At 46.7% G+C, this 19,812-nt stretch overlaps 1 protein-coding gene across 1 annotated transcript in view; it reads right to left on the bottom strand.

The window, feature by feature from the left end:
* The window catches only part of LOC110486081 (heterogeneous nuclear ribonucleoprotein L-like), a 61,536-nt gene that overhangs the window by 5,918 nt on the left and 35,806 nt on the right, over nt 1–19,812 (bottom strand). Inside the window, exons 4-11 of the mRNA XM_021557422.2 lie at nt 17,989–18,074; nt 10,972–11,068; nt 10,766–10,838; nt 4,870–4,941; nt 2,629–2,849; nt 1,985–2,106; nt 667–868; nt 156–213 (exon numbers count right to left, since the gene is read on the bottom strand). Coding sequence (XP_021413097.1) covers nt 156–213; nt 667–868; nt 1,985–2,106; nt 2,629–2,849; nt 4,870–4,941; nt 10,766–10,838; nt 10,972–11,068; nt 17,989–18,074 — 931 coding nt within the window. The remainder of the gene's footprint in view (nt 1–155; nt 214–666; nt 869–1,984; nt 2,107–2,628; nt 2,850–4,869; nt 4,942–10,765; nt 10,839–10,971; nt 11,069–17,988; nt 18,075–19,812) is intronic.

Here is a 19,812-nt window from a genome sequence, read left to right as displayed (position 1 = left end):
TTGTTATTAATTACATTTATAATCTAGGTGCCTAGCTGTTGCTGACACATTATTTAGAAACAGAGCTGAATGTCTATGACTAGTACCTCTACTGAATTGACTCATGTTATATAATGTCCATTTAGTCCAACATAATGAATGAAATGAGCACTTACGTTTTGCATCAAAGACTTTGAACTTGATGAAACCGGGAACATCATGCTCTGTACATAACTAAACATAAAGCACACAACAGAAAAGGTTCAGCTATTGCGTCAACATTGCTTCATTCAGTGTGTTGTATATATTATCCACTAGATGGCGATGTTATGATATGAATCTCAACACTGGACAAGAAATAGGCTTCTACAGGCCAGTGTTATTCAAACCTGGTCTTGGAGGGCCACTGGGCTATTGTCTGTCTGGTGCCAAATAACTTGACATATTGCAAAGATTTGAATGACTGTTTATTAAAATGTTAAGAACTATCTCCCCACTTGCTTGTGTCTTCTCTACCCTATAGGCAGGTGTCTCCTGCTACCCATTATCAGGATCATCCAAACTTTTAATTCCACTATAGAAAGGGTTCAACCTCTCCTTACCCCCACCTCCCACCTTCCAAGACATCAGTCACCATTCCAGCCTAAACAGCCACCCCTTCCCCCCTTCCCTCCCCTCCACACCCACCCTCTGCAGCTCGTCCTCAGTGATGCAGGGCGGGACATTGTAGAAGTGCAGCACAGCGGCGGGCGGCTGGATGATGTTCTTGGACGCCTGGCCCACGCTGCTGAAGCGGTTGTTCCGGGTCATGGCAAAGTCCTTGTAGCTGCTGCTGCCGTCCTCCAGCTCAAACACCTGACTGGGGATGACCGCGTGCTGCTTGGACACACTGGAGGGAGGGAAAGATCAAGGAAGGGAAGGAGGGAGGGATGAAGAGATAGATATTTAGATTGGAGAGGAACACAGCTGCTAGATTTGCAGCCATAGATAATCTATATGTAATTCCATGTTTCCTCCTATAGTGGGTGAACAAAAAGGAAGCACATTAAATGGGGTTTATGCATTCATGAGGCCAAGGTACAGATAGGGACAGGAAGAGTAAACATGAAAAAAACCTGTCTTGACCCTCTAATAACAAATTGGCTCTCAAGGGCCGAGGGGAGCGAGAGGTTAGGTATGTATCGGCTTAGTGCTGCGAGACTAACTCCCAATGGGTTGAAGGGGATTTATGAAATGCCCTTTAACTTTTTCAATGCTATGCAGTCTCTCATTCAGAGGCCTAGAGATGGCTATGGCAGCGCCATTTTTAACATGCTATAATTATTCGGGCATTGTTTGTATTGTAACATGCTATACTATTTGGGGCATGGTTTATAGCATGCTATAGAAAAATATGCATTTCATGCCACGACATCCATCTCTTTCACAACATATAGCATGTTACAAACAGCGCCCCATATGTTGCAGCAATGTCTTCAGATTGGGTATGCAGTCAGTAACTGGTGGACCGTCCGCCAACATAATCAAATGCTGTTTGAATTCCTTGCGGCGGGGTTGAATCCCAGCGGAGCTGAACGAAAGACTCATCTGGATCTAGCAGCTTAGGCAATTCATTATTCTGATGGATGGAGGCTGCCAATTCAATAGGACGACTCAACGCAACCCACACAGAGCCTTTAAACAGCCAACGCTGTCGAGACGAATAAGGCCTTTGTGCACCTCCACTGTCCTTTTTTCCTAACGCTTTGAAGATTCCCAAAACCAGAACTTGCTAAGCAACAAATTGATGATAATGATGACGGTAATAGCTTTCTCTTTCAAAGGATGGCCTCGCGTCCTCTCTTCCTGCCTCCTTCTCAAAACGCATTTGAGGAGAAGATCCAAAGTGCTTTTGAGAAGGAGGCAAGGAGAGAGGACGTGAGGAATCGAGGAAAGATGAATGTCACGCTCATCAAGCTAGGGTTCAGGGGGTTGGGGTCAAAGGTGAAACATGTAGCCTCCTCACCAGACGTTGAGCCTCTTGCTGAACACCTTGATGCTGTTGAGGTGTGTGATGGCTCGGTCCACAGCGTACTCATCTCCCATCTCTACCAGTGCGGTGCCCGGGACACTCTTCATAAACTTCACCTGTGGCGTAAATAAGACCGAATGGCATCACTGTGAATCCGTACAGACCTTCTGATATTCTACTAGGTGACACTGACCTTGGGTTAGTTTTGCATTACCCCTACTAATGTCTTCTCTTCGAGTACTACAGTACCAGCACACTTGATTGAATTTGTCAACTAATCACTAAGCACACTTTTGTTTTTATCCACGTTAATACAGAGACCAAATGGAATAAGTCTCACTCTAAAACATATTACAGGTCAATGTTCAATTGAATCAAACTGGTAGGTACCCCCCTCACAGTGGTAGGTTACTGGCAGTAATTCTGTAACCAAAGCTACAGCATAAAGATTGCCATGGCAACTTGATTGCATCCACCCCCTAGTCACACTAGCTGTCACTCTATTGCCTTCAGCCCTCTCATTTAAAGAGGCAATCCAGGATTGATACATCCATTTTATAACTTTGAAATTAATGATGTTTTTTGAATCGCAGTAGCTTTAGCTTTCATCTCGTGAGAAAACAGACGCTGACACTGACCTTCTCAATATTCCCATACAGGCAGAAGAGGTTGAAAATGCGGGTGCAGTTCATCTTGGCTGGGTGCAGGCCGCTCACCATGGCGACCGACGAGCTGGAGGCGTGGCCCATATAGGAGGAGGTCTGGGGCAGGGGGTAGGCAACCACCTCCTGGGCGTCATGGGGAGAGCTTCTCTTGTACCTGTTATTGCTGGGCAGGGGCAGCAGGGGGCAGTGTGACCCTGGAGAGTGGGGGGGAGAGAGAGAGCGAGTGAGAAGGAGAGAATAAGACTGAGAGAAAGTGAGAAATAGAAAGGGGGATGAGGGTAAGGAGATAGAGAGAGAGATGGAAAGAGAGAGGGGGCAGGAGAGAAAGAGAGAGAGAGATATAAAGAGAGAGGCAGAGGGAGAGAGAAAATATAGAGAAGGGAAGAGAGAGAAAGTGAGGGAGAGAAAGAAATAGAGTGAGAGAAAGAGTGTGTGAGAGAGGGAGAGACAGAGGGGGCAGAGAGAGACAGAGGGGGGCAGAGAGAGAGAGAGAGAGAGAGCGAGATAGAGAAAGAAAGAACAAGAAAAAGCTGTCACAGACATAGGATGACCTTATTGGGGATGGTTGAGATGACAGTGCAAACTTCCCCCCTCAGCTCCCAGCCCCCCATGAAGTAGGATAAACAATTCCAGCAGTACTAAAAAAGTTCTAGACCATTTTCTACACCACTGCACCCCGTTTCCCCTGCAGATCTGGCTAATTACCAAGTGCCTTCAAGAGCGGCCGCTCACATCACATCATTACGCTCTTTCCAAACTCCTGACACACATATACACACACTCACACACACCAATGACTGTATGACACACACACACATATGTAGAGACCACCCCTTCCTCCCCTGTTTTTCCATCCATCCATCCAACCTCCACCATCTCCTTCAGATGTAAGTGTCTGTGGGTGTTGGAGCTTAATTACAGGATACCCAAAGCACAGATGCACAATGACAGTCACATAGAGAGAGAGATGGATGGATGGATGGATGGATTAAGAGAGGGATGGGAAAGAAAAGAGATACTGTAGACGTGGTGAGACAGATAGAATGATAAAGAGAGATTCTGAGAAAGAGATGATGAGTCAGAGAGGGATACAGAGAAAGGGAGATACTGGGAGAAAGAAAGGTGGAAGAAGAGAAAGATGAGGAGACTGAAAGAGAGGGATCGAGAGTGATGCTGAGAGAGGGAGTGAGAGACAGAGAAAGAGAGATGAGTCAGAATGAGTGTGTGTGTGTGTGTGTGTGTGTGTGTGTGTGTGTGCTGGACACATTACATTTTTATGCTTTTTTTGTAAATGCTTTTTTTCTGATAAAAATGAGTTAATTGCATCCAACGTGGAGCCCAGTTTCATAATTTTACCATATGTCCCAGCTGTTTGCCGTAGTTTTGAAGTAATCACGAAAAAACAGGCCTTATTTTAGGGCATTTTTCACCCTGCCAGGTCCTATTGTTCTATTGAGCACCATGGCACCAACTCGCCTTCCGAATGTTCTATTCCCTATTGTTGTGACTGGACACAATTTGAATCATGAGAATCTCCTCTTTCTAATTATGTAAGGCTGGGCAGCGTACTCCATTGTCATCAAACGCTAGCTCTGAAATACCGTTTGCCCTTGGAACGCTGAGCTCCTCCCATTGTTTTCCTATGGAGAGGCATGCTGGTATATTTCGCCAGAAATCTCACAATGTCCATATTTGGATTTTTTCAAATCGGACACCATTTGAATCAGGATAATCTCCTCTTTCTAATTACATAAAGTTGGGAAGCGTACTCTGCTGTCATCGATCGCTAGAACAGAAATAGTCAAAAGCTGCAATTTTTCCCAACTTCCTCGTTACACAAACAGAAGCACACTTGGCATCATCGAGGTGCGGATGTTTACTTTCTACCCTAGTTGTTATTTTTCAGAACAGATTGTTGTGGTAGAATACGGCAAAGCAGCTGGGACATTTTTTGGAGTCATTTAGGCAAAATGGAATTCCAAGCGTCACTCCAGTCAGAAGAGGCTCTGGGAACGTTCGATTCCCTTCATCTACTATAGGCTCGCGCTAGTGTTCCAGCTTAGCCAACGTTCTTTTGCCATTTTCCAGCCTTGGGTGAATTTTGACTCATTTTATTGTCCAGCCTAGTGAGGGCAGGAGAGACATGAGACAAAAATAGAGAAAGAGCGAGGGAGGGAGGGGTAAAGAGAGGCAGCGAATGTGAGCGACACTGACCATAGCCGTTGTCGCTGTAGGAGGACGGATGCTCTCCCAGAATGGCCTGGCGTTGTCTCCCCTTCCCCCGCTCTGCAACACAGACAGAATACACAGTGTAAGGCAAATGTAAAGTGGCAATGCCACCAGGTGCCAAATGCACATCCATCCACTCAACATGCATAGACACGCACAGATACACACACATGGGGACTAACAGACACAGTCATGCACACATAGGACGAACACACACAAGACTAACACACAAGCACATATACACACCTACACATTGGCACATTTGCACGCCAGCCTAGGAATGACTGAAAGCCATAAAACCACACTATGCAAGCAGATTCGATTTAGTAACAGCAAATCTAGACACTGCTTAACACGTTTGGTAATTGGCATAACAACAAAACTATACACTTTTGGTTCAAATTTGGCCTTGTACTTCAAATGACACATTTCTCTTCCTTGGCTGACTGAGCTCGGGTGAATTTCAGAGGAACAATAAAACAGTGTTTTTTGGGGGGGAAGAGAGGTGTGTTAAAATGACCGTTAAAATATCACAGTAACAGTTCAATGGCCTCAGGTGGAAACGTTGACCCAGATAGGAGGGAAAATGCATTGACATGAAAAAAGGTATATTAATATTATATTAAGCACCCTCCTACCCTAATCCTCTTACTGTGCACCAGGAAAAGGACTAACAGAACAAAGACAAGCGTATTTCCAGTCTTTTCCCCAATGCAGCTTACTGGCAGAGACGCAGACAAACGCACTCTAGGTGCTGTCGAACTAAGACTGAAGCATATGCAATATATTTGTTTTTATGTAACGTATCCCAATGAAGTTACAGACTACTATATGGAGCATTGCTGGAAACAGCCTCTGTCATTGTTAGCCTGGTCCCAGATCTGTTTGTGCTGTATACCTCTATGGGGCTTTGTCTGTACAGCACAAGCAGATATAGGACCAGGCTTTCTCACTGCATCCCTTACTCATCAAACAAACGTCATCTAAACTAAAAGCATTCCTTAACATTTTAGTGGTGTTGGGAGAGTTGGGAGTATTTCAATGACATATGCACAACCATCAACTCAGTGAACCCTGTTACTCTGAGGATTTGAGAGAAGTGTGTGTGCCAAACTGTGTGTGTATGTGTGTGCACTGTAGAGCATGCAAGTGTGTTCACATGGACGTGTCTTTCAGTGCAATGACTCAACCTGTCTTACATCATTTGAGCATCCTTTTTTCAAAGTCTAACTTCAACAATGCGAGAGAGAACTGGTGCTAACTCACACAGTCATAAATGGAAGGTGCGGCGCGGCGCTGAGTTAAAAGAACGCATGCCATCCTCTCGCCAGCTCCCGCGGGCCACGGGGGACCGAGCTCATGCAGAGCTAAGCTAATTGGTACAAAACGAGCAGTTAGGCAGGCAGGAACCGGTGGGATTGGTGGGTTGCCATATTGGTACAGAAACCACAAAGAAAGTGGAGAGGAGAAGGATTAACTGAGAGGAGAGGAGGAGTGACCTTGATGCTTGCACTGAGCCGGCAGGTTTGCTATTCACCTGACAGAGTGGCAGAGAGAGAGAAAGAGAGAGGGGGGAGGAAGAGAGAGAGACTGTGGGAGAGAGTGAGGAGGGAAGAGAGAGAGAGAAAGACAGAGAGAGAGAAAGAGGGGGGGGGGGGAGGAAGAGAGAGAGACTGTGGGAGAGAGTGAGGAGGGAAGAGAGAGAGAGAGAGAGGCCTCTGACAATGACGTCATCCCAGTAGTTGGGATAAATCTATCGAAATTGTATCTTACTTTACAGATAAGGGGTAAGAGATGTGTGGAACACACATGACGTGTCTCTCTTGTGTCTTAGCTAACTGTTTAATAAGGCACGTCCCCTGCAGGTGTGAATACACTTCTAGACTTTACTTGTGTTTTGAGGCAATGTTCCTGAGTACCTTCGAGGCAATGTACTCAAAAGAACGAACAAGGGGTTTGAAAGACAACATCCATAAACTACTATGTGATTCTGATGAGAAGAATTACATCTCTTTACACGCTGTCCTTCTCTATGTTTGTATAATAAGATACTGTATATACACCGAACAATTATTTTTGAAGAGCATCTGATATGTTAAGGGCCTCAAGTGCGAATATAGCATTTCAATTTCCCCAAAATGCAAGCTGATTAGGATTTAAATTTACCGTATGCGGCTCAAGAGGCTTGTGTGGTGCTGTTTTATTTTAATTTCTCTCTGCTTGCACTAAAGAGCTTCCAATTCATTATTATTCAGCCTTTTATCATGTCGGCAGTTTATTTTCAGCCTCTTGCTATTTTTCTAGTTGCTTCTCTGTCTCCTTCCGCTGGTCAATAAAAACAATTGGAAGCTGACCACACATGGCACACAGCTCCATGGCAAAAAGTCCTTGACGCCGTCAAAGTCAAACAGACCTTCAAATCCAATATACGGCAAGGCGATCGATTGGAAAGCAGCCCTGGCTTGTGGGCGATAAGACACTGTTTACCCTCCATTTGTGGAGAGAGAATGGGAATCGGGACTGGCATGTCAATTACACCGTCCAACGGATGTTTAATCAAGCCCAAGTCACACAAGGCAGGCTTTATGCTTGGTTAAAAACCATGCTCCCATTTATATGAATATAATTATGGGCTATAGTCTATCTATGGCACCTCATATTGTTAAAGCATCCCCAGTACATGAGAGCTTCAAATTCAGAGACCAAGGGTTGTCTTTTATTGAGCATTGTAATGTTATAATATTTGGTGTGTGGACAACGCTATTTTACAGTGCATTCGGAAAGTATTCAGACCCCTTCACTTTTTCCACATTTTGTTATGTTACAGCCTTTTCTGAGAAGGGGCTTCCATCTGACCACTCTACCATAAAGGCCTGATTGGTGGAGGGCTGCGGAGATGGTTGTCCTTCTGGAACGTTCTCTCATCTCCACAAAGGAACTCTTGAGCTCTGTCAGAGTGACCATCGGGTTCTTTGTCACCTCCCTGACCAAGGCCCCTTCTCCCCGATTGCTCAGTTTGGCCGGGCGGCCAGCTATAGTCTTGGTGTTTCCAAACTTCTTCCATATAAGAATGATGGAGGCCACTGTGTTCTTGGGGACCTTCAATGCTGCAGACATTTTTTGGTACTGTTCCCTAGATCTGTGCCTCGACACAATCCTGTCTCTACTGGCAATTCCCTCGACCTCACGGCTTGGTTTTAGCTCTGACATGCATTGTCAACTGTGGGACCTTATATAGACAGGTGTCTGCCTCCCAAACCATGTCCAATCAATTAAATGTACCACAGGTGGACTCTAATCAAGTTGTCGAAACATCTCAAGGATGATCAATGGAAACAGGATGCACCTGAGCTCAATTTCGAGTCTCATAGCAAAGGGTCTGAATACTTATGTAAATAAAGTATTTCTGTTTTTTATTTTTTATAAATGTGAAAAATGTCTAAAAACCTGTTTTCGCTTCGTCATTATGGGGTATTGTGCATAGATTGCGGAAAATGAAAAACAATTGAATCAATTTTAGTATAAGGCTGTAACGTAACAAAAATGTGGAAAAAGGGAAGGGGTCAGAATACTGTATAATTGTATATCAAATTAATATGCATCGATTCATTGGTGTGGGCTCAGCAAAGGGACAGGGGAATAGGCTCAGCAAAGTCAAGGTCTGTTATTATCAGATTCTATGATGTTTTCACCAATTGAGTAGTAAAATAGATAGATGACCAAATGAAAGATTAAAGGGGTGTGGAGGGGTGGGGGGGGATTAGCAATAGCCCTTCATCGATGTTGCTTTATTCTCTGGGCATACTCAGCACTGACAAATCCAAGGACATGAGCTTGCTCATTGTATTTCAATATTTTGTGTCAGCATTTGTACCATGCAATGTAGGCTACCATGGTCATGGCAAAGGGATGAATGTTTTAATTTTTCAAAGACTTGGCTGCATTAGATAAAAATCGCCAATGTTTCCATAAAGATTTATTCAAGGACAGACTGATAGAAGTGGAGGCATATTCATGGGTCGCACCTCCGTCACTCAGTCGCACCGTTGCCATTGTTATCAACGAACGTTCTACAGATGCTGCAGCATATTGATGTCTGATTGTTAATGCCCAGTCTTTCGGAACGGGGGCTAATGACTGTTTAATCAAATGTGCATTATAGTGGCCTGGAAATACGATGACATTGCTAAAGTAGACAACTCATTTGTAGAGAACAACTTTGCCATCATTGTCGTCAACTTTGTTTTAGAGAGAGCTACAAAAACCTGCCAGAAATAGCTAGCAATGCTAATGTTAGCTAGCTAAAATGTTAGTGCTCTCCCCTCAATCTAAAGTTATACTGTATCTAAAGTAAATCTGGCGACATCACAATGATGACAAAAGCTTGTCCTAAAAATGATTTGCCCCCTTTTGAAATGTCATTGGGTTTCAAAGCCATAGTAATGTACTTTAGACTAAATCTTCATCAGTGTCCATTGAGACTGCATTGAGTAGAACGCTCAGCTGGTCATCAGTCCTAAAAGGAACATTCAAAACAATATTGTGACGAAACGTGCCACTCATGAATATATCTGATTTAATCTGTTTTCACAGATAATTGAATCCTTTCTTGACTATGAAAAGCCAACTGACATTTACTCCTGAGGTGTTAAACTATTGACCGTGTTGGTCATCTATGAACGTCTGGAAGAACGATCATGTACTGCTATAATCTCTTTGGAGTTTTAGGCTGGGTATCTGTACAGCACTTTGTGACATCAGCTGATGTAAAAAGGACTTTATAAAATAAATGTGATTGATTGGTTGCAATAAAATATTGAATTGCTTCTTAGAGCATGTATACCCAATCAGATGTCTCTCTTCCTAACTAAGTACGTAAACACATCTGCATGTAAGGTGCTTAAGGTGTAAGGTGGTTGTTTTGGTGCATGTGACTAATAACATTTGATATCTGGATAAGGTAAGGTTGGGGTTAGTGGATAAAATACCATTTGTGATTAAAACGTGAAGGTACTACTAGGCCAGGGTTTCCCAAACTCGGTCCTGGCCCCCTTGGGTGCACGTTTAGTTTTTCGCCCTAGCACTACACAGCTGATTCAAATAATCAAAGCTTGATGATGAGTTTGGGAAACCCTGTACTGACGACTGGGCCGTACCCACTCTGACCTGCAGCACTGAGCAGTAGGGGGCGCTAAAGCAACAGCAAGCTACAACACTATACGCACAGGAAGTGGTAAACAGCTAAATCTGACATTTCTATTGGCAATTAATACGTAAAACAAAAGGATATGTATGTTACCAAGGTTCGTTGATGGCACAAGTGCGAATGACTGAAAGAAAATAAATATTTTTTTAACAGAGAGGCTATTTTGACTAATTTTAGTTAGGAAATGAAGAAGACTAGGCAGGGACAAAGACTGAGGCCTAATGTTGAAGAGAAAACAACAAACGAACTGGCAAATTGAGATTCATGGCCGATCTTTAAGGAACAAATGTAAAACCACAATGGCGGAACTCATTTATTGTCACAGCTCATTTCAACTGATTATGGGTCTGTAGGAGTGTGAAGGTTGAAAGGGATTTGAAATTATTTGACAGCCATGGCTACAGATATGAGAGTTGCTCTGCTCAACACATTTTAATTTCAGCTCTTTGTAAAACAGAAGTGACATACACAACGCACACACAAATGTTGTATTCATTAGAGCATGCAACGGAGGATGGTTTAAAACGTTTTGCAACAGAGATCTAAAATGAGTGTTTCTTATTGGACAAGTCCAGGTAGTCTCTCCTTGTTCCAGTCTGTTTTCTTCAGTTTGCTACCTAAGGAATATGACCCTAGTACAGGAAGAGATTCAGCAGAGAAGGAAGGATATCGTACCTCGCCTGACGAGAAAGGGCTTGGTGTAGTCCCAGCTATCATTGTCGTTGCGGAGGACGTTGAGTCGCGTGGGCTGCATGGGGAGAGAGAGCAGAGCACCGCTGCATGTGTGTTAGGGGTCCACAGGGATCCTGGTGGAGTGTGTGTGAGCACTGTGTGTGTATGTGGGTTTGTGAGTATGTGGGTTTGTGAGTGTGTGTGTTTACCCGAGCGTATTCGATCTTCAGGGTGCAGCAGCCGGCGTATATGTCTGCTCCGTTGAGAGCCGATTTCGCCTTCTGGGCGTTTTTGACAGTTTCGAACGTGGCGACACCATTAAGGAAGAGCAACCGGGAGGATCTCAGTGGAATTCAAAACATTGTGTGGCAAACAGAGTAGAATCACAATGACCAGAAGGCAATAACATTGGAGATGGAGCAAGAACTACAAGCCACCCTGCAGACGACTAAGGCTGTTCGCATACTCTTGGGTCACTCAGCCCAATGTAGTTCTGCTTCAGAGAAGCTGTAATCAGCTCAGCAATTGCAATTGCAGATTAGTTTATAGAATAGGGCCCTGTTCGAATCCTCCTAAAATACATTCTCCTCCTTCGCTTCCTTGTAAGTAATCCCTCATCTGACAAGGCATAACTGGTGCAATTACAATGGAAAGCTTGCTTACATCAATCCATTCATGTCAGATCAGTAATTAGTTGAAGATAGGAAGGAAGGATTCATTTTAAGAGTATTTGAACAAGGCCCTATTCTATAACCTTATTGGCAGTGACTGTGCTGATTACAGCTACTCTAGTGTAGCTGAGTAGTGACTGTAGTCTCTAACATCATGACATCTTTTCAAGCTGCTCTGCTTCCAGCTTGCAGACGAGTAGATCGTTATGCAAATTCGGTAGTAAAAGTAAAATGCACTATAAAAACCTAAAAAGGTCCAAAATGTCTCTGTTAATATAATTGAATTGAAATCTAATTGAGGCCAAATTGTCTTTCTATTTCTCGCTTGTGTTGAGCCTGTCTTCAAATATTATATGATAAAATGCAGTATGTGATGGTACGCCCATTGGAACACACACACAGATCAGATCAAACACACATGCAACACAGAGCACCTTAGAAACCCCCATTGCCGCGGCAACCACATCCCAGGGGCAATAAAACAGGGGTTTTAAGCATCCATCTCCCATAAAACCCAAACCTGAAACAACAGTGACAACAATCCCTTGTCTCCTGAATTCCCATTGGCCAATCTCTGCTCCTAGTGTTACCATTAGCAAGAAACTCTTGACTGATAGCTGTACATGATCCACATAATGAGCCAATGTAATGCTCCGGGTGTCGTGGGTGTGGAGTCAAATGCAGGAGACAGAGAGTTCAATGCTGCGCGTCTTTTAATCGCACCAACGCACCACAGGGTGCTCACAAAAAAGTTACGTTCCCAAAACACAGGGAATCAAAATGTACAATGGGAAACAATCCCGACCGGACACTAACACGTGCCTATACCACAGAGCCGAAGGTTACATAGAAATAATCCCGCACAACAACCAGGCGGGCCGGCTGTCTAATAAAGACAAACTAATTAAACATCCACAGGTGCTACCACTCAACATACAAGGAGGGGAAGGAAAAACAATCAGTGGCAGCTAATAGGCCGGTGACGACGACCGCCGAGCGCCACCTGCCCGGGAAAGGGAAACACCCTCGGTCGGACTCGTGACAGTACCCCCCCCTGACGCGCGGCTCCCGCAGCGCGCCGACACCGGCCTCGAGGTCGCCCCGGAGGACGAGGCGCAGGGCGATCCGGATGGAGGCGATGGAAATCCCTCAACATGGAGGGATCCAAGATGTCCCCCACCGGTACCCAGCACCTCTCCTCCGGACCGTACCCCTCCCAGTCCACGAGGTACTGCAGGCCCCTCACCCCTCGATGTCCAGCGGGGGGGGAGGGACCTCCGGTACCTCACTGTCCTGCAGGGGACCAGCTACCACCGGCCTGAGGAGAGACACATGAAGGGGGGTTAATACGATAATAGGAAGGGAGTTGTAATCGATAACACACCTCGTTTATCCTCCTCAGGACTTTAAAGGGCCCTACACACTGCGGACCCAGCTTCCGGCAGGGCAAGCGGAGAGGTAGGTTTCGGGTCGAGAGCCAGACCCTGTCCCCCGGTACAAACACGGGGGCCTCACTGCGGTGGCGGTCAGCACTCCTCTTCTGCCATCCACTCGCTTGTCGTAGAGATTCCTGGACGGCCCTCCAGGTCTCCTTGGAGCGCTGTACCCATTCCTCCACCGCAGGAGCCTCGGTCTGGCTCGGATGCCATGGTGCCAGGACCGGCTGGTACCCCAACACACACTGAAAAGGGGACACGTTAGTAGAGGAGTGGCGTAGTGAGTTCTGAGCCATTTCAGCCCAGGGAATAAATCGTGCCCACTCCCCTGGCCAATCCTGGCAATACGACCGCAGAAACCTACCCACCTCCTGGTTCACTCTCTCCACCTGCCCATTACTCTCAGGGTGATAACCGGAGGTTAGGCTGACAGAGACCCCCAAACGTTCCATGAACGCTCTCCATACCCGGGACGTGAATTGGGGGCCCCGATCAGAAACGATGTCCTCCGGCACCCCGTAGTGCCGGAAGACATGGGTGAATAACGCCTCCGCAGTCTGTAGGGCTGTAGGGATACCGGGCAACGGGAGGAGACGGCAGGACTTAGAGAACCGATCCACAATCACCAGAACCGTGGTGTTCCCCTGAGACGGCGGGAGATCGGTTAGGAAATCTATGGACAGATGTGACCATGGCCGCTGTGGAACAGGGAGGGGTTGTAGCTTCCCTCTAGGAAGGTGCCTAGGAGCCTTACTCTGAGCGCACACTGAACAGGAGGAGACATAACCCTTAACGTCCTTAGCCAACGTAGGCCACCAATACCTCCCCTGAAGGCTCCCCACTGTCCTCGTCACCCCAGGGTGACCCGAGGAGGGTAGGACGTGAGCCCACCGAATCAGTTTGTCCCGAACACCAAGCGGCACGTACCTTCGCCCCGCTGGACACTGAGGAGGCGCGGGTTCAGCCCGTAACGCCCGCTCGATGTCCGAGTCCACCTCCCATACCACTGGGGCTACCAGCTTCGAGGCGGGAAGGATGGGAGTAGGTTCGGTGGACCCATCCTCCGTGTCATAAAGGCGGGACAGTGCGTCAGCCTTCACGTTCTGGGAGCCCGGTCTATAAGACAAAGTAAATCGGAACCGGGTGAAGAACATGGCCCACCTTGCCTGACGTGGGTTAAGTCTCCTAGCTGCCCGAATATACTCCAGATTCTGGTGGTCGGTCCAGATGAGAAAGGGGTGTTTAGCCCCCTCAAGCCAGTGTCTCCACACCTTCAGAGCTCTAACCACCGCTAGCAACTCCCAGTCCCCCACATCATAGTTACGCTCCGCTGGGCTGAGCTTCCTTGAGAAGAAAGCGCAGGGGCGGAGTTTTGGTGGCGTACCCGAGCGCTGTGATAGCACGGCACCCACCCCAGCCTCGGACGCGTCCACCTCCACTATGAATGCTAGAGAGGGGTCCGGATGCGCCAACACGGGCGCATCAGTAAACAGCGCCTTCAACTTGTTGAATGCTCCGTCTGCCTCTGCTGACCACTGCAAACGCACCGGGCCCCCCTTCAGCAGTGAGGTGATGGGAGCCGCTACCTGGCCAAAACCACGGATAAACCTCCGGTAGTAGTTGGCAAAACCCAGAAACCGCTGCACCTCCTTTACCGTGGTCGGAGTCGGCCAATTACGCACGGCCATAATGCGGTCACCCTCCATCACTACCCCCGAGGTGGAAATGCGATATCCCAGAAAAGAGACAGCTCGTTTAGAGAACACGCATTTCTCAGCCTTGACGTATAGGTCATGCTCCAGCAGTCTACCAAGCACCTTGCGCACCAGAGACACATGCGTGGTGTGAGTGGCCGAGTAGATCAGAATGTCATCGATATAAACCACCACTCCCTGCCCGCACAGGTCCCTGAGAATCTCGTCTACAAAGGATTGGAAAACGGCTGGAGCATTCTTTAACCCATACGGCATGACGAGGTACTCATAGTGGCCTGATGTAGTACTAAATGCGGTTTTCCACTCGTCTCCCTTCCGAATACGCACCAAACTATACGCGCTCCTGAGATCCAGTTTTGTGAAGAACTGCGCTCCGTGGAACGATTCCACCGCCGTAGCGATGAGAGGTAGAGGGTAACTATACCCCACTGTGATGGCGTTTAGACCTCTAGAATCGATACACGGACGCAAGCCTCCCTCCTTTTTCCTCACAAAAAAGAAACTTGAGGAGACGGGTGAAATGGAGGACCGAATGTACCCCTGTCCCAGCGCCTCCGTGACATATGTCTCCATTGCCAACGTCTCCTCCTGGGACAGCGGGTACACGTGACTCTTGGGAAGCGCAGCGTCTACCTGGAGATCTATCGTACAATCCCTTCCCGGTCGATAAGGTGGTAATTTAGTCGCTTTCACTTTACTGAAAGCGATTGCCAAATCGGCATACTCGGGGGGAATGCACACCGTGGAACCCTGGTCTGGACTCTCCACCGACGTGGCACCGATGGAAACTCCCAAAGACCTTCCAGAACACTCCTCTGACCACCCCTGGAGAACCCCCTGTCTCCACGAAATTTTAGGATTGTGCCGGGCCAGCCAGGGAGTCCCCAGCACCAATGGAAACGCAGGCGAATCAATAATAAAGAAACTGATACGCTCCCTATGATTCCCCTGCGTCACCATGTCCAGTGGGACCGTGGTCTCCCTGACCATCCCTGACCCTAATGGCCGGCTATCTAGGGAGTGCCCGGGGAAAGGAGAATCTATCGGCACCAGCGGAACCCCTAACTTAAGGGCGAGTCCGCGATCCATAAAGTTCCCAGCTGCGCCTGAATCGACTAGCGCCCTATGCTGGGAAGAGGGAAAAAAGCGAAGGAAAAAAGTTAAGACAAACATGAGGCCAACAGGGGGTTCTGGGTGAGTTTGATGCTGACTCACCTGGGGTGACCGAGAAGCGTTCCGCCTGCCATCTCTACTCCCAGACGGACCCCCCCAGCACCGATCAGACGTGTGTCCTCTCCGACCACAGTTGGTGCAGGGAAGGCCTCCTCCTCCGGTACCCCTCGGCGCAGCCCCTCCCAACTCCATCGGAATGGGAGCGGAGGGGCTGGGTGGTGGAAAGCACAGGACCCTCTCTGAACGCCCGCGGGCAGCCAGCAGATTATCCAGTCGAATGGACATGTCAATCAGCTGATCCAGTGACAGAGTGGTGTCCCGACACGCTAACTCCCGGCGGACGTCCTCTCGGAGACTACACCTGTAGTGGTCCATGAGGGCCCTGTCGTTCCACCCAGATCCGGCTGCCAAGGTCCGGAACTCCAGCGCGTAATCCTGGGCGCTCCTCCTCTCCTGCCTGAGGTGATATAGTCGTTCTCCCGCCGCTAGGCCGTCTAGAGGGTGATCAAACACGGCACGGAAGCGGCGGGAAAACTCTGGGTAGTGCTCCCGCGCTGAGTCTGGACCATTCCAGACCGCGTTCGCCCATTCCAGGGCACGACCCGTGAGGCAGGAGATGAGGACACTCACCCTCTCTGCTCCTGAGGGAGTGGGTCTGATGGTGGCCAGGTATAGCTCCAGCTGGAGCAGAAACCCCTGGCAACCCGCCGCCGCTCCATCATAAGCCCTCGGTAGCGTCAGACGGAGGGTGCTGGAGTCGGGAGATGGGGAGTCCAGAACCGTGGGTGCCGAAGGTGGAGAGAGGAGCCCACTCCTCTCCCATCTGTCCATTCTCTCCATCACTTGATCCATCGCGGATCCGATCCGATGAAGGACGGTGGTGTGGTGGAGAACCCGTTCCTCCATCGATGGGAGAGGGTTGGCTGCTGCTCCTGCTGACTCCATTCAATTTGATAGGTGCGGGATTCTGTAATGCTCCGGGTGTCGTGGGTGTGGAGTCAAATGCAGGAGACAGAGAGTTCAATGCTGCGCGTCTTTTAATCGCACCAACGCACCACAGGGTGCTCACAAAAAAGTTACGTTCCCAAAACACAGGGAATCAAAATGTACAATGGGAAACAATCCCGACCGGACACTAACACGTGCCTATACCACAGAGCCGAAGGTTACATAGAAATAATCCCGCACAACAACCAGGCGGGCCGGCTGTCTAATAAAGACAAACTAATTAAACATCCACAGGTGCTACCACTCAACATACAAGGAGGGGAAGGAAAAACAATCAGTGGCAGCTAATAGGCCGGTGACGACGACCGCCGAGCGCCACCTGCCCGGGAAAGGGAAGCACACTCGGTCGGACTCGTGACAGCCAACTTGGAGACAAAGTGAAATGTCTTATAATGCCAGACAGTAAATATAAACAGCTGCCCATTGCGTCACAATGTGATTATAAATAAGGGAACAGTATCAGTACTTCAGTATATCAGTTAAAACGTACCTCCCATTGTTGATCATTTTTCCAAGAAGATACAAAAACTGAACACAAATGTGGTTCACATTCCAGAACTGCATGCACTGACTGGCCTACAACATGCTAATTATTACATAGGCTGTTAATCTGATATAAGACTTGCATAATGAAAAGTGTGTTGAAATATGGCCACTAACCCACTACACATACTGGAGGTGTGCAAACCATAATAGACACACACACACACACACACACACACACACACACACACACACACTGCTTCTGACATATAAGTGAGCGCTGGTGCTGTCAGGTGTTTATTCATGCAAAGTGTGTGTGTGCCAGGAGTGTGTGTGTGTGATGCCGAGAGACAGTCATCCATATTTGATGAAGGGCCATCTCGTCCGCTGGAATGCTGCTCATGCTGATTCAGTGCTCTCGAGGACCCGGTCGAGTGGAGTGGGCTCTGCTCCTCTACTCTGAAGCTTTTTACAGCCTGAGTGTGTTTGTGTGTGGGGCCAGCACTGACTGACAGCTTGTTTCCCACTCAAAAATGACATACTGATGCAGGTGTGCATACTCATACAAACCCACAGGGAGACATACACAGACACTTACGCAAAATCACTCATACAGACAGACTCTTGAATCAATACACATGCGCATGCTTCCACTCTACATGCATCCTCGGCACAAACCCACCCGTGCATGCACGGACACACACGCCTGCAGTAGCCCAGCTTGACTCCAGAAAGGATATTCCACCATGGCCTGGATTCCATTGCGTTTGAAGATGACAATGCGCAGCACGTTGCCTATGGGATTGCAGACTGTGTACAGAACATCCTAGAAGACAGAAGAGCAACGACTGGGTTCTGACTAATGTTGTAATGAACACAATAATTAGGAACAGTTTCCTAAACGCTTAGTAGTTCGTGTGGTATTTTTCTAGATGACCCAGACCGACACCACAAGTAGAAATGCATTTCTTCTTGCTTCTTTTAATTATATTTGTTAATGGATAGAAGATTGGCTGTCAGTTAAACATACATTTTAGACTTTACTTTATGTGGCTGAGCTGCTGGGTTGCCGAGATAAATAACATGCCACATTAGCTACAAGGCTTTCAGGAAATCCAAGCTAAAGTGTTGTAAACTAAATCATTGTAAGCAACACCATTGTAAAGTTAAACCATTGTGAACTTAAACATTGTAAACTAATTGTGAACAAAACCATTGCTGAAATATCGCAAACTTAACCATTGCATCATGAACTAAACCATCGTAAGCTAAAATACCATAAGCTAAACCATGGCATTGTGTAATACACCATGATAAACTAAACCATTGTTTGCTAAAATACCATAAGTTAAACCATGGCATTGTGTAATAAACCATGATAAACTAAACCATCGTTAGCTAAACCATCATAAACAAACCTATCATGAATTAAGACTGAAACCATTGTAAGCCAAACCAAATAAACTATTTTAAATTAAACCATCCTAAACTAAACCATTGTGAACAAAATCCTTGCAAGCTTCCCGCTGGACACACCATGTCATTTCAACATGGAGAATTGGGTGATATTTGGTAGATACGTTGATCAATGTGGTTCCAACCTATTTTCACCCACTCAAAAAGACAGCCAAAAGTGTGTTTAATTCCCAATGTGTTATCACTATGCTTTAAACCAGAGAACCCTAACCCTAACCCTAAAAGCACAACCAAATTCTAATGGAAAATCAATGTCTGATTTTTGGTTTAGTTTTCACCTAAATGTGTTTTCACTGTGCTTCAACCATTTAAAAGCACAACAAAGTTCAAATGGGAATACAATGTCAGATATTTAGTTTAACACAGTTATCACTGTGCTTGATCTAATAGCACAACCACGACCTGGATTGTCGTTACCTGAGATGACATTAAAGTACATGGTGGATCGATGCCGTTTGAGTTTTTGTACAGAATATTATTGCAATTGCAAAGATTTCTACAGATCTACGACCCTGAATGCTTTCTATGATTACATGGGAAGACATTTATTGTTACAGTAACCTCATAATGTAGCCATGGATGTGCTACTCATTTTAAGGTTGAATAAATACTGTTATATTAGTTTGCAAAATAGCCTTAACATTATGCTATTTACTGTCTTACAAATGTAATATTGAATTGTGTTTGGTTGACAATGCAACCAAATATCAACACTTAAAGGATATGTATCTGTCACGAATATTACCGAAGGTGGCTCCCCTTCCCGTTCGGGTGGCGCTCGGCAGTCGCCGTCGCCGGTCTCCTAGCTGCCACCGATCCTTTTTCCCTTTTCGTTTGGTTTTGTCTAATTGTTTTCACCTGTTCCTTGTTGGGGGTTTTGGGTTGGTGTTATTTAAATTCGATTAGCCCGCTTGTGTTTGTGCGGGCTTGTTTCTGTTAAATGATGGTTTTTGTTATTGTGGGTTTTCCGCTGTCCGTTGTTTACCAGTGTGTATGTTAGGTGGAGTGTTTTACGCCTGTGTTTCGGAGTCACCTATTTGTACATTTTATTGGTTGGACATTAAAGCGTGGTTTTTCCCGTATTCTTG

This window comes from Oncorhynchus mykiss, chromosome 13 (genome assembly GCF_013265735.2).
Source record: "Oncorhynchus mykiss isolate Arlee chromosome 13, USDA_OmykA_1.1, whole genome shotgun sequence".
NCBI lineage: Eukaryota > Metazoa > Chordata > Actinopteri > Salmoniformes > Salmonidae > Oncorhynchus > Oncorhynchus mykiss.
This window is presented reverse-complemented; position numbering and strand designations above follow the sequence as displayed.